This window comes from Anser cygnoides, chromosome 26 (assembly GCF_040182565.1).
Source record: "Anser cygnoides isolate HZ-2024a breed goose chromosome 26, Taihu_goose_T2T_genome, whole genome shotgun sequence".
Classification (NCBI taxonomy): domain Eukaryota; kingdom Metazoa; phylum Chordata; class Aves; order Anseriformes; family Anatidae; genus Anser; species Anser cygnoides.
The window spans coordinates 5,850,874-5,862,943 of record NC_089898.1 but is presented as its reverse complement, the minus strand read 5'-3'; the positions used below and the strand labels follow the sequence as shown (position 1 = coordinate 5,862,943).

The window sequence follows — 12,070 nt, the reverse complement described above, 5'->3', positions numbered from 1 at the left end:
ACAGGGGACGCTGCCCTAGAGCAGGCGCCCAGAGCGCTGTGCCTGCCAGCCGCGGGGGGCCAAGCGCAGCGGGGGGCTCTGCCCACACAGCCGCGCATGCTGCAGCCCCTGGCACGGCCCCGCGTGGACTACGTGCCCTGCGTGGGGCCCTGGGCAGGCGGTGACGCGGCGCCCACGCCGCTGGAGGAGCAGGAGGAGCCGGTGCCCATCACGCTGCAGCAGCGTCCCGAGCGGGAGCGCCTGAAGCAGCTGGCCCAGGAGGAGCGGCAGCGGGCGGCCCACCAGATGAAGATCGGCCCTGTGCAATTCTTCGCGCAGCGGCAGAAAGACGGGGCCATAGCCAAGTATGCCGGCTACCCGTGACCCTGCGCTCCTCGACGGCCCCTGCAGCACCCAGTGGTGCTGAGCTCAGCACGCAGGCACAGAGACCTCTGCAGGCACCTGCTCCAGCTTGAGCCGCACTCTTCAGCCCTTTCCCCTCTCGCTTGCCCTTACCCTTCTTTAGTGCTGTAGCTAGTCAGTGTTTCTCACTGTCAGGGATGGGCAACGGGGGGGGATGGGAGATGGGGGGGTCACGAATGAGTGTTGGGAGTGTTGCGATGGAAGCTGTTGGGATGGGCAATACCTGGCATGGGCAAGTTTGGGCATGGGAACTGCTTGTTGGGACACAAAATGGCAGGGATTGAAAGCTTATTTCTTCCTTTCTGGTCCTTTCTCTGCTTTATAGCCTTTTTTCTTAAATTCCTCTAGTGTAGGTGTTCACTCAGCAACGCCTCTGCCTGCAGTTGTTCTGGCAGTGGGATGCCGAGGGGATTTAATGCAGCCCGCTCCCGCTGCCCATGCTCAGTCCGTGAATGGATGTGGGCATGGCCAGCACGGACGGGAGAAAATGGGTGGATGGATGGATGGATGGATGGATGGATGGATGGATGGATGGATGGATGGGAGTTGGGAACTGAGCCTTGGGATCAGCAATGGGAGGTTGCTGGGATAGGAAATGATCAGTGGGATGGGAAGTCATGACGGTGATGGGGATTCATTAGTGTGAAATGATGGGATGGGAAATTGCTAGGTGATTTTGTGATATTGTGATCATGGTGGATTTTTTGTGATATTTTGTGATGTTGTGATCATGGTGGTGATAGGAGAGCATTAGGCTGGGAAAAAATTGTTTACATTAATAAATTTTATTGATTGTCTTTTTAATGTATTGTATGATTTGTATTATTATTTTCTATTCCTTTATTATTAAACTCTTTATCAATGCCTATGAGCTTTTATTTTCCTTCCGATTCTCTGCATGTTCACTCAGGATGGGGGGACGTGAGCGAACAGATGTGTGGTGCTGAGCGGCCTGCTGGGTTACACCACAACAGACTTTTTGGCAGCCAAGCTGGGGCACAAAGGGTTGAGCTAACGTCACATCTGACCGGAATGTTTTAAAAGAGTGTTTCTTATAAGCTTTCTCTGAGATTGATAGTTGCTGGTCACAATGTTGATATTTTGTCCTTTCTGGTGTTGTTTTTCCGTGCTTTTTAGGTGCTTTTTCTTAATCCCTTTCTTGTTGTTTATGATCCCTGGGGGCTGGCCTATGTTTGTTGATGGTTTTGCCCACTTGCAGGTAGCACGTGCTCCTCTTGCACCGACGGTGAACTTAACCCAGTATTTGTCCCCGAATGACAACCTCTGTGGTTAGACAAGGAGTTAAAAATTCCAGCCAGCGATCAGCCCTGAGGCAGGATGGCTACAGGTGGCAAGGGGTGGGGGGGGATGTGGGCCGGTTTTTATCACGATTGCCACCTCCGATGGCTTTGGAATTCAGCCCTGAACAAATGTGGTATCCTACGGCGCTGCTAAAAGGTTTTAGAAAGGTGTGCCCCGATGCTGGCAGTGCCAGAGATTTACAGCTCGCCAAGTTGTCCGAGAAAAGTTTGGATTTGTTACCCGATGCGCAAGAAGCCAATCCAGACACCAGGTCGAGACACAGTTTTCTTTCAGAACTGCGCGAGTCTGGGTACCAGGTGGTTTCCCACAAAGCCAGCACATGGAAAGATTTTCCACGCCACGCTTGATACAATCTTTTATCACTACATTTCCATGCTAGTACAATCCCCTAACTTCTCACAGGTTCCAGAATTAGCCTACGGCTGACATGACAAAATGATTCTGCGCATCCTCAGAGGGGAAGGGTCTCCTCTTGGGCTGGGGTCTCTCACTCTAGGGCTGTGATTTTTTGTATTAGAATGAGGGTACTTCGTCTTAGAATAGCTTTCCATTGTTTTCCAGTGGTTTCCAACAAATGGATTAGTATCAAACTCCAGTGCACGTGTGTAGGATTTGGCCTTACAAAAGGGTCTTCTCGAGTAAATAGATTCCTAGTTATTCATCCTTTAGATAGCTCCAACTCCAGGGTCATCTTTGCCCTTGCCTGAAAATACCCATTTGGTATCTGTTCTCATGAAACAAAGTTAACGAAAAACAAACAAACAAACAAACAACACAAAACTAGTTCCTAGCACCAGCGGCTTGTTTGCTGGGTCTGCTCTGTGTGTTTTGAAGACTATTCAGTACAATTCAGCACCTTCAAGAGAAATTGTGTGGGTCTATGAAAATGCGTCTTGATCTGATGCAAGCCTGTGACGCACCCTGAAGGCCCTCCAAGCCCTGGGATGGGCTCTGAGGCCCTTCCGAGCCCTGGGATGTTACCCGCAGCCACTCCAACCCCTTTGACGGGCCCTGCGGCCTCTCCAGCCCCGCTGACAGGCCCTGCAGCCACTCCAACCCTCTGACGGACCCTACAGCTGGCTCCGGGGACTGCCCTGTGGCATTCCCAGTCACCGATACACACAAGATGAAAGAATGGATGCACAAGTCATCTCGTTTAGTAAGGGAAGAGAGTCCTACTGAGAAGGGGAAGGAGCAATAGGAAGGCGAAGCAGACTACCCCAGTGGAGGGCCGTCCTAGGGAACAGCAGGCTGAAGACCACCATCTAAAAGCAGCAGTAACCAGGTGATCCCGATCTCTGGGTGAGCTGTGAGACATGCGGAAAGATTTCAGCTGTCCTCCAGGCGAGCACATTGTCACCTTGCTGCTGCCATGCTGGGATAACGGCTCCGGTGTCCGGGCTGTGTCTGTGCTGTGCCTGTGCTCTGTGCTGGGCCTGTGCTCTCTGTGCTCTGTCCGTGCTCTGTCCGTGCTCTGTCCGTGCTGTGTCTGTGCTGTGCCTGTGCTGTGTCTGGGCCGTGTCTGGGCTCTGTCCGTGCTGTGTCTGGGCTGTGTCTGGGCTGTGTCTGGGCCGTGTCTGGGCTCTGTCCGTGCTGTGTCTGGGCTGTGTCTGGGCTGTGTCTGGGCCGTGTCTGGGCTGTGTCTGGGCCGTGTCTGGGCTCTGTCCGTGCTGTGTCTGGGCTGTGTCTGGGCTGTGTCTGGGCCGTGTCTGGGCTCTGTCCGTGCTGTGTCTGGGCTGTGTCTGGGCTGTGTCTGGGCCGTGTCTGGGCTGTGTCTGGGCCGTGTCTGGGCTCTGTCCGTGCTGTGTCTGGGCTCTGGCTGGGCTGTGTCCGTGCTGTGTCTGGGCTCTGTCCGGGCTGTGTCTGTGCTCTCTGTGCTGTGTCCGTGCTGTGTCTGTGCTGTGTCCGGGCTGTGTCTGTGCTCTCTGTGCTGTGTACGTGCTCTGGCTGGGCTGTGTCTGGGCTGTGCTCTGTGGTCTGTCTGTATTGGCCTCCTTTCTCCCCACTTCTTCTCAGAGCCTGTCTTCAGATGAACAGTCTCAGTCCTTTGTCAGCCATCCCGAGACAAGCCACCACCCCCGACGGGACCGCTGAAATCAGAGGGTGCACCTTCCTGTCTGTGGTAGCAAGAACTCTCTGGTAGGCAACAAGATCCGGGACGAGCCCCTAAACCCTGAGAAAAATCTCAATAATTTTCTTCAGACAGGATCTTCTGTGGAGCTTTTTTATTCGCGATTGCAATGGCGGGCGTCCTGCAAGCAGGAGTGCGCAGTAAAAGTTTATCATAACCGTGTATTCCCTATTACCCGACACCTGATTTCTCCCCTGTTTCTTCATTGGCTGAGTACTACAGGTTCACAGCCTACTCGACGCACTACTATACCATATATGTACAATTTTATTTGACCAACCGTTAATTTCTCCTTATCCTTTTATTTTTTCCTTCTTCTCTTGTGACTAGAGGGCCCGTGATCTTTGCTTTTACTGATCTCGCACTGCTCATCCTGTTTTTCTTAGCTATCCTCGTGATTTTGGGACAGTGGGACCTTCCCCTTATCTGCTTAACAGAGTCCCCACTGCTATGCCACACACAATGCCACTTTTGCATATGCAAGGTTAGTGGATTTTTCCACTGCAAAAACACCTTCTATTGCAAAAACACAACTTTGTTTCTCACAAGGAGAAAAAACAACACGCCTAAAGTCGAAGCCACATGCTAGAAAGAGAGGAGGATGCGCAGCACGGGAAGCTTCCCACAGAAAGGAGCTGCATTTGGGGTAAAAATCTGTCCCTTTTTATGTCATTGAGACATACGAGGGCGTAGGACACCAGCACTTCAGGTAACCAAGAGATGCTGTGCGTTTCGATCCGTCCCCCTGAGACAGCCACTAGGTGACGATGTTTCCAATTTTCTTTCAAGAAACCTTGCTTTCTCAGGCCCAGGTGTCCAGCTGCACATCGAGGACGTCCCTGGCTCCCAGGCGCAGTTCCCAGGCCGAAGGCCGAGCTCCCATCCGAACCCCCGGCCCGGCAGACATTGCTCCTGGCGTTGCGCAGCAGCCATTTCATGTCAGCCTTTGCTCATGGCAGTCAGCTTAGCGCCGTCAGTGCTGCCATCGGGGTGCCCGAGAGCCGTGTGAGGTCAGCAGAGAGTCACTGTCAGCCTTTGACCTCACAAAGGTGGGTGGCCATAAGTGCCCTGAGCGTCCAGCTCGCATGGAGTACTGCTGGTGGCACTCAAGGCATGGAGGTCTTGGTGGTGGAATAGGAGACGCCGATGTCCTGCTGGTGGAACAAGAGACGCTGACGTCCTGCTGGTGGAAGAGGAGACTTCAGGGTTCGAGGTCCTGCTGGTTAGAGGTGCTTAGGAGTGGGCAGCCTCCATCCCGGTGGCCGAGCATCTCCACGGCAGGGAGGCCGCGGGCAGCACGAGCCAGCCGCCCCGCGGGCTGACAGCAGAGGCCCCCGGGGATGAGACGTGCCCCACCTGCCTGGGCCTGCTGGCCGAGGCAGCACCTGAGTCCTGCGGGCACAGCTACTGCTGCGGAGAGCTTGAACCTCTTGTAAGTTTAGTCTTGACAAAGAAAACCCATCCTAAGTGCATTTGCCTTGCAGGCATTGGTAAGTTGGCCCTCCTGATGGATTTTCACTGCCACAGTAGTGCCTCTAATAATGCTACTGTTAATTAGTGCTCTACCCTTCCGATCTTTTACTAAGGTAGCTAGAGAGAAGTGCAGACACCTGTTTATTTCCTGGTAATACCTGCAAGAACCATCTATCTACATCTTCGCCAGATTCATCATAGCGCTCTTGGTACCGCTGATCTGTGTTGCTCTGGAATAAAGTGCAATTGTTAGCACGCCAAGTGTCCATGCCCTTGAATCTACCAGAATCGTGCAAATCCCTGTTGTGATCTCTCTCTAGCTGTGGGCTGGCTAAGCTGTCTTTTGGATGGTGAAAATGGGAAATCGTGGGGATGGGAAATGATGAGTGGGATGAGAAATGATTGCTGGGATGGGAAGACTTCCTTGGGCTGGAAAGCCATGGGGCTAGGAAATGAAAGAGACGGGAAAGCTTCCTTGGGAAGGAAAAGCATTGGGATGAGATACCTTCCTTGGGGAGGAAGTCATCCTTAAGGAAAGGCATTGGGATGGGAAATCTTCCTTGGGGAGGAAATCATTGGAAAGGAAAAGCATTGGGGTAGGGAAATCTCTCTTGGGATGCGAAATTATTGGGATGGGAAATCTTGAATGGGGTGGGTACGATTCATTGGGGTAGGAAATAGTTGGAAAAGAAATCCAAGGGATGGGAAGTCTTTGGGATGAGATCTCATGGGATTAAGAAACACTTCGTGCTGATGGGAAATAGTTTGCATGGGAATCTGTTGGGCTGTGAAACTGTCGGGATGGGAAATCGCCGGGAGGATGAAAAGTCTTGGGATGGAAAAGTCTTGGGATGGAAAATCCTTGGGAGGGGAAAGTGTTGGAGTGCGAAACCCCCCTGGGCCTGGCAAATGAGGACTGGGACGGGAAAGGCTCATGGGGATGGAAACTGATGGCGCTGGGAAGCCTGCTTGGGTAGAGAAACTGCAGTCCTCACCAAGATGGCGGTGAGGGGCTGGTCAGCCGTTGGGGCGGAGCCCCCGTTGGCCGGGTTCCCCAACGAACCGCCCCACTCTCCAGCGACCATGGCAGGTACAGCAGCGGGCTCCCGCTCCTCCCGGGGCTGCGGCCCTGCCGGCGAGCCCAGCGCCCGAGAGCTCAGCCCAGCGCCCTTTTTCCTCACAGAGAGATTCCCCAGACGGCTGCCGCCGGTGCCGCAGACGCCCAACTCCCCCTTCGTTGTCCCAGCTGAGCCGCCAACGGTGGCTGCCTGGCTGCTGCCCTCCTTCCCCGGAGCGATGGCGGTGCCCTTGCAGCCCCCCCAGGTACCCACCCTCTCCTACGCGCTGCCCCAGGCCACCGTCTGGCACGTGGTGCCGGAGGTCCAGGGGCAGGTGCTGCAGCTCCCACCCGTGGCGCAGCTGCCACCTGGGGGGCACCTCCCACCCGAGGGGCACCACCTGCATCTGGTGCAGCTCCCCCCTGTGGGGCATATCCTGCAGCCGGTGCAGCTCCCCCCCGTGGGGCATAACCTGCAGGTGGTGCAGCTCCCCCCCGTGGGGCATAACCTGCAGGTGGTGCACCTCCCACCCGAGGAGCATATCCTGCAGCCGGTGCAGCTCTCCCCCGTGGGGCATAACCTGCAGGTGGTGCAGCTCCCACCCGAGGAGCATATCCTGCAGCCGGTGCACCTCCCACCCGAGGGGCACCACCTGCAGCCGGTGCAGCTCCCCCCCATGGGGCATAACCTGCAGCCGGTGCAGCTCCCCCCCGTGGGGCAGCTCCCCCACACCGCTCTTCCCTGTGCCCCTGTCTGCCAGTGCGGACAGCCCATGGTGACGGGGACACTGGTGCCCCACCATGCGCTGGGGCTGGGGCCCAGGGCCGTGCTCCACGGGGAGCCCCTGCACCCCGCAGGCACCTGCCTGTTGCAGGCCCCCGCCCACCGCAGGCCCCCGCCACCCCTCGTCCCGGGGCCTCGGCTCCGGGGGCAGGCGCTCCCCACGCCCCGCACCGTGACCAGCAGCCAGGGGCAGCTGCCGGAGCCCTGCGACCACGCCGTGGGGCTCAGCGAGGACCAGGGGCCCCCGCTGCCTGACCCCACTCCCCCCGAGCCTTTCCTGGCTCCATCGACCCGCAGCACCCAGACGGCGACGCCCGACGGTGAGTTTGGCGCTGGCACAGCCGCCCCGTTGTCGCCCCACACCCATGAGCCATGGGAAAGCTGACATCACCCGTCTTGGGGGATTTTCTTGCTTCGTCCTCAGCGGCGACAGCCCCGCAGGTGCCTGAGGAGCCCCCGCAGCTGCCCGAGATGGGCCCTGATGCCTTCGCCGAGGCCTTTCCAGAGCTGGCAGGGGACAGCCAGCTGCTGCAGCACCTGCAGGACCAGCTCCTGGCCGACCTGGACATCCCCGGCACGGAGGAGCTGTTCAGCTGGCTCGAGGCCGTGGAGCCCCAGGACGCCTTCCCCGATTCGCCCAGCAGTCCTGCCCTCAGCCGCCTCCTCTCCCAGCTGCCCGACCTCTCCGAGGACATCGAGGAGCCGAGCACGCAGGGACTGGAAGCCACAGGAGCCCTCGGTGAGGTACCCTCAACCCCTGGGGTGTACCCCGAGAAGGTTGGGGGTGGGCTGTTGGTGCAGTCCCCTGTTGTGCTGGCATTGAGCCCCCCGCTCAGCCCTGCAGCCAGTCCCCTGCCCGGTGCCCTTAGTAGACCCCTACCCAGTCCACCCCTGAGTCCCCCCAGGAGGTCCCCTGACACCCAGGTCCTCAGTTCCCCTAGTAGACCCCTGCCCAAACCCCCCCTGAGTCCCCCCAAGAGGTCCCCTGACACCCAAGTCCTCAGTGAGCAGAGGACACCCCTGCCCAAATGCCCCCTGGGTCCCCTCAAGAGCCCCCTGGCTGCCCCTGCGTCCACCGGCACCAAGCGGGGGGCCAAGCGCCGCGCGCCCACCAGCACCCCCGGGACAGCGGAGAGCTCCCAGCCCAAGAGACCAGCAACAGAGAAACCCCCCGGCAAGGACAGGAAGATGCTGCTGGGCCAGGGTCTCCAAGGCCCCAAGACGCCTTGCCAGGGACGCCGTGCCAGGGACGCCAGGATGTCCAAGGCCCCAGGACGCCGTGGCAGCAGCAGGAAAGACGGCAGTGGCAGGCAGCAGCCAGCGACCAACAACAGCCGGGCGCCCAGCAAAAGAGCCCGAAGCCCGGGGGCTGCTGGGGGGCAAGGAGCAGCGTCGCCGCCTCCCCGCAGAGCGCGGCTGCTGCCGGAGACTCCGAGCGCGGAGCCCGGTGCCGTGCGGCCCCAGGACAGCCTCTGTCCCCAAGGCGTCAGGGCCAAGACGCTGCAGCGCCAGCGCCGGGGCACAAAGACCCCCAGCGAGACTTTGCAGCCGCTGGGGGTCAGGGCGAAGGCGCTGGGGCCAGTGCGCCAGCTGCCCTGCGTGCAGCCGCAGCCCACCTCCAGCAGCCCCAGCACGATGCCCAGCGCCGCACAGACAGTGCCAGGCTCCAGCGCTGTGCCCGCTGCCCCCCAATCCCCAGCTGGCGGCAAAGAGAAGGTGGTGCCGGCACCACCAGGCAGCACGGCGTGAACAGGGGACGCTGCCCTAGAGCAGGCGCCCAGAGCGCTGTGCCTGCCAGCCACGGGGGGCCAAGCGCAGCGGGGGGCTCTGCCCACACAGCCGCGCATGCTGCAGCCCCTGGCACGGCCCCACGTGGACTACGTGCCCTGCGTGGGGCCCTGGGCAGGCGGTGACGCGGCGCCCACGCCGCTGGAGGAGCAGGAGGAGCCGGTGCCCATCACGCTGCAGCAGCGTCCCGAGCGGGAGCGCCTGAAGCAGCTGGCCCAGGAGGAGCGGCAGCGGGCGGCCCACCAGATGAAGATCGGCCCTGTGCAATTCTTCGTGCAGCGGCAGAAAGACGGGGCCATAGCCAAGTATGCCGGCTACCCGTGACCCTGCGCTCCTCGACGGCCCCTGCAGCACCCAGTGGTGCTGAGCTCAGCACGCAGGCACAGAGACCTCTGCAGGCACCTGCTCCAGCTTGAGCCGCACTCTTCAGCCCTTTCCCCTCTCGCTTGCCCTTACCATTCTTTAGTGCTGTAGCTAGTCAGTGTTTCTCACTGTCAGGGATGGGCAACGGGGGGGGATGGGAGATGGGGGGGTCACGAATGAGTGTTGGGAGTGTTGCGATGGAAGCTGTTGGGATGGGCAATACCTGGCATGGGCAAGTTTGGGCATGGGAACTGCTTGTTGGGACACAAAATGGCAGGGATTGAAAGCTTATTTCTTCCTTTCTGGTCCTTTCTCTGCTTTATAGCCTTTTTTCTTAAATTCCTCTAGTGTAGGTGTTCACTCAGCAACGCCTCTGCCTGCAGTTGTTCTGGCAGTGGGATGCCGAGGGGATTTAATGCAGCCCGCTCCCGCTGCCCATGCTCAGTCCGTGAATGGATGTGGGCATGGCCAGCACGGACAGGAGAAAATGGGTGGATGGATGGATGGATGGATGGATGGATGGATGGATGGATGGATGGATGGATGGATGGGAGTTGGGAACTGAGCCTTGGGATCAGCAATGGGAGGTTGCTGGGATAGGAAATGATCAGTGGGATGGGAAGTCATGACGGTGATGGGGATTCATTAGTGTGAAATGATGGGATGGGAAATTGCTAGGTGATTTTGTGATATTGTGATCATGGTGGATTTTTTGTGATATTTTGTGATGTTGTGATCATGGTGGTGATAGGAGAGCATTAGGCTGGGAAAAAATTGTTTACATTAATAAATTTTATTGATTGTCTTTTTAATGTATTGTATGATTTGTATTATTATTTTCTATTCCTTTATTATTAAACTCTTTATCAATGCCTATGAGCTTTTATTTTCCTTCCGATTCTCTGCACGTTCACTCAGGATGGGGGGACGTGAGCGAACAGATGTGTGGTGCTGAGCGGCCTGCTGGGTTACACCACAACAGACTTTTTGGCAGCCAAGCTGGGGCACAAAGGGTTGAGCTAACGTCACATCTGACCGGAATGTTTTAAAAGAGTGTTTCTTATAAGCTTTCTCTGAGATTGATAGTTGCTGGTCACAATGTTGATATTTTGTCCTTTCTGGTGTTGTTTTTCCGTGCTTTTTAGGTGCTTTTTCTTAATCCCTTTCTTGTTGTTTATGATCCCTGGGGGCTGGCCTATGTTTGTTGATGGTTTTGCCCACTTGCAGGTAGCACGTGCTCCTCTTGCACCGACGGTGAACTTAACCCAGTATTTGTCCCCGAATGACAACCTCTGTGGTTAGACAAGGAGTTAAAAATTCCAGCCAGCGATCAGCCCTGAGGCAGGATGGCTACAGGTGGCAAGGGGTGGGGGGGGATGTGGGCCGGTTTTTATCACGATTGCCACCTCCGATGGCTTTGGAATTCAGCCCTGAACAAATGTGGTATCCTACGGCGCTGCTAAAAGGTTTTAGAAAGGTGTGCCCCGATGCTGGCAGTGCCAGAGATTTACAGCTCGCCAAGTTGTCCGAGAAAAGTTTGGATTTGTTACCCGATGCGCAAGAAGCCAATCCAGACACCAGGTCGAGACACAGTTTTCTTTCAGAACTGCGCGAGTCTGGGTACCAGGTGGTTTCCCACAAAGCCAGCACATGGAAAGATTTTCCACGCCACGCTTGATACAATCTTTTATCACTACATTTCCATGCTAGTACAATCCCCTAACTTCTCACAGGTTCCAGAATTAGCCTACGGCTGACATGACAAAATGATTCTGCGCATCCTCAGAGGGGAAGGGTCTCCTCTTGGGCTGGGGTCTCTCACTCTAGGGCTGTGATTTTTTGTATTAGAATGAGGGTACTTCGTCTTAGAATAGCTTTCCATTGTTTTCCAGTGGTTTCCAACAAATGGATTAGTATCAAACTCCAGTGCACGTGTGTAGGATTTGGCCTTACAAAAGGGTCTTCTCGAGTAAATAGATTCCTAGTTATTCATCCTTTAGATAGCTCCAACTCCAGGGTCATCTTTGCCCTTGCCTGAAAATACCCATTTGGTATCTGTTCTCATGAAACAAAGTTAACGAAAAACAAACAAACAAACAAACAACACAAAACTAGTTCCTAGCACCAGCGGCTTGTTTGCTGGGTCTGCTCTGTGTGTTTTGAAGACTATTCAGTACAATTCAGCACCTTCAAGAGAAATTGTGTGGGTCTATGAAAATGCGTCTTGATCTGATGCAAGCCTGTGACGCACCCTGAAGGCCCTCCAAGCCCTGGGATGGGCTCTGAGGCCCTTCCGAGCCCTGGGATGTTACCCGCAGCCACTCCAACCCCTTTGACGGGCCCTGCGGCCTCTCCAGCCCCGCTGACAGGCCCTGCAGCCACTCCAACCCTCTGACGGACCCTACAGCTGGCTCCAGGGACTGCCCTGTGGCATTCCCAGTCACCGATACACACAAGATGAAAGAATGGATGCACAAGTCATCTCGTTTAGTAAGGGAAGAAAGTCCTACTGAGAAGGGGAAGGAGCAATAGGAAGGCGAAGCAGACTACCCCAGTGGAGGGCCGTCCTAGGGAACAGCAGGCTGAAGACCACCATCTAAAAGCAGCAGTAACCAGGTGATCCCGATCTCTGGGTGAGCTGTGAGACATGCGGAAAGATTTCAGCTGTCCTCCAGGCGAGCACATTGTCACCTTGCTGCTGCCATGCTGGGATAACGGCTCCGGTGTCCGGGCTGTGTCTGTGCTGTGT

At 56.5% G+C, this 12,070-nt stretch overlaps 1 protein-coding gene across 1 annotated transcript; it reads left to right on the top strand.

Moving 5' to 3' along the window:
• The first annotated feature begins 7,542 nt into the window (after positions 1 to 7,542).
• On the top strand, positions 7,543 to 8,919 carry LOC136786969 (nascent polypeptide-associated complex subunit alpha, muscle-specific form-like). The gene has a single exon (XM_066983316.1). It carries the CDS (start codon positions 7,543 to 7,545, stop codon positions 8,917 to 8,919), a length of 1,377 nt encoding a protein of 458 aa, XP_066839417.1.
• Positions 8,920 to 12,070: the final 3,151 nt, after the last annotated feature.

Bases quoted from the DNA above. Each gene is read 5' to 3' on its own strand.
- LOC136786969 (XM_066983316.1), top strand. From the start codon at position 7,543: ATGGGAAAGCTGACATCACCCGTCTTGGGGGATTTTCTTGCTTCGTCC.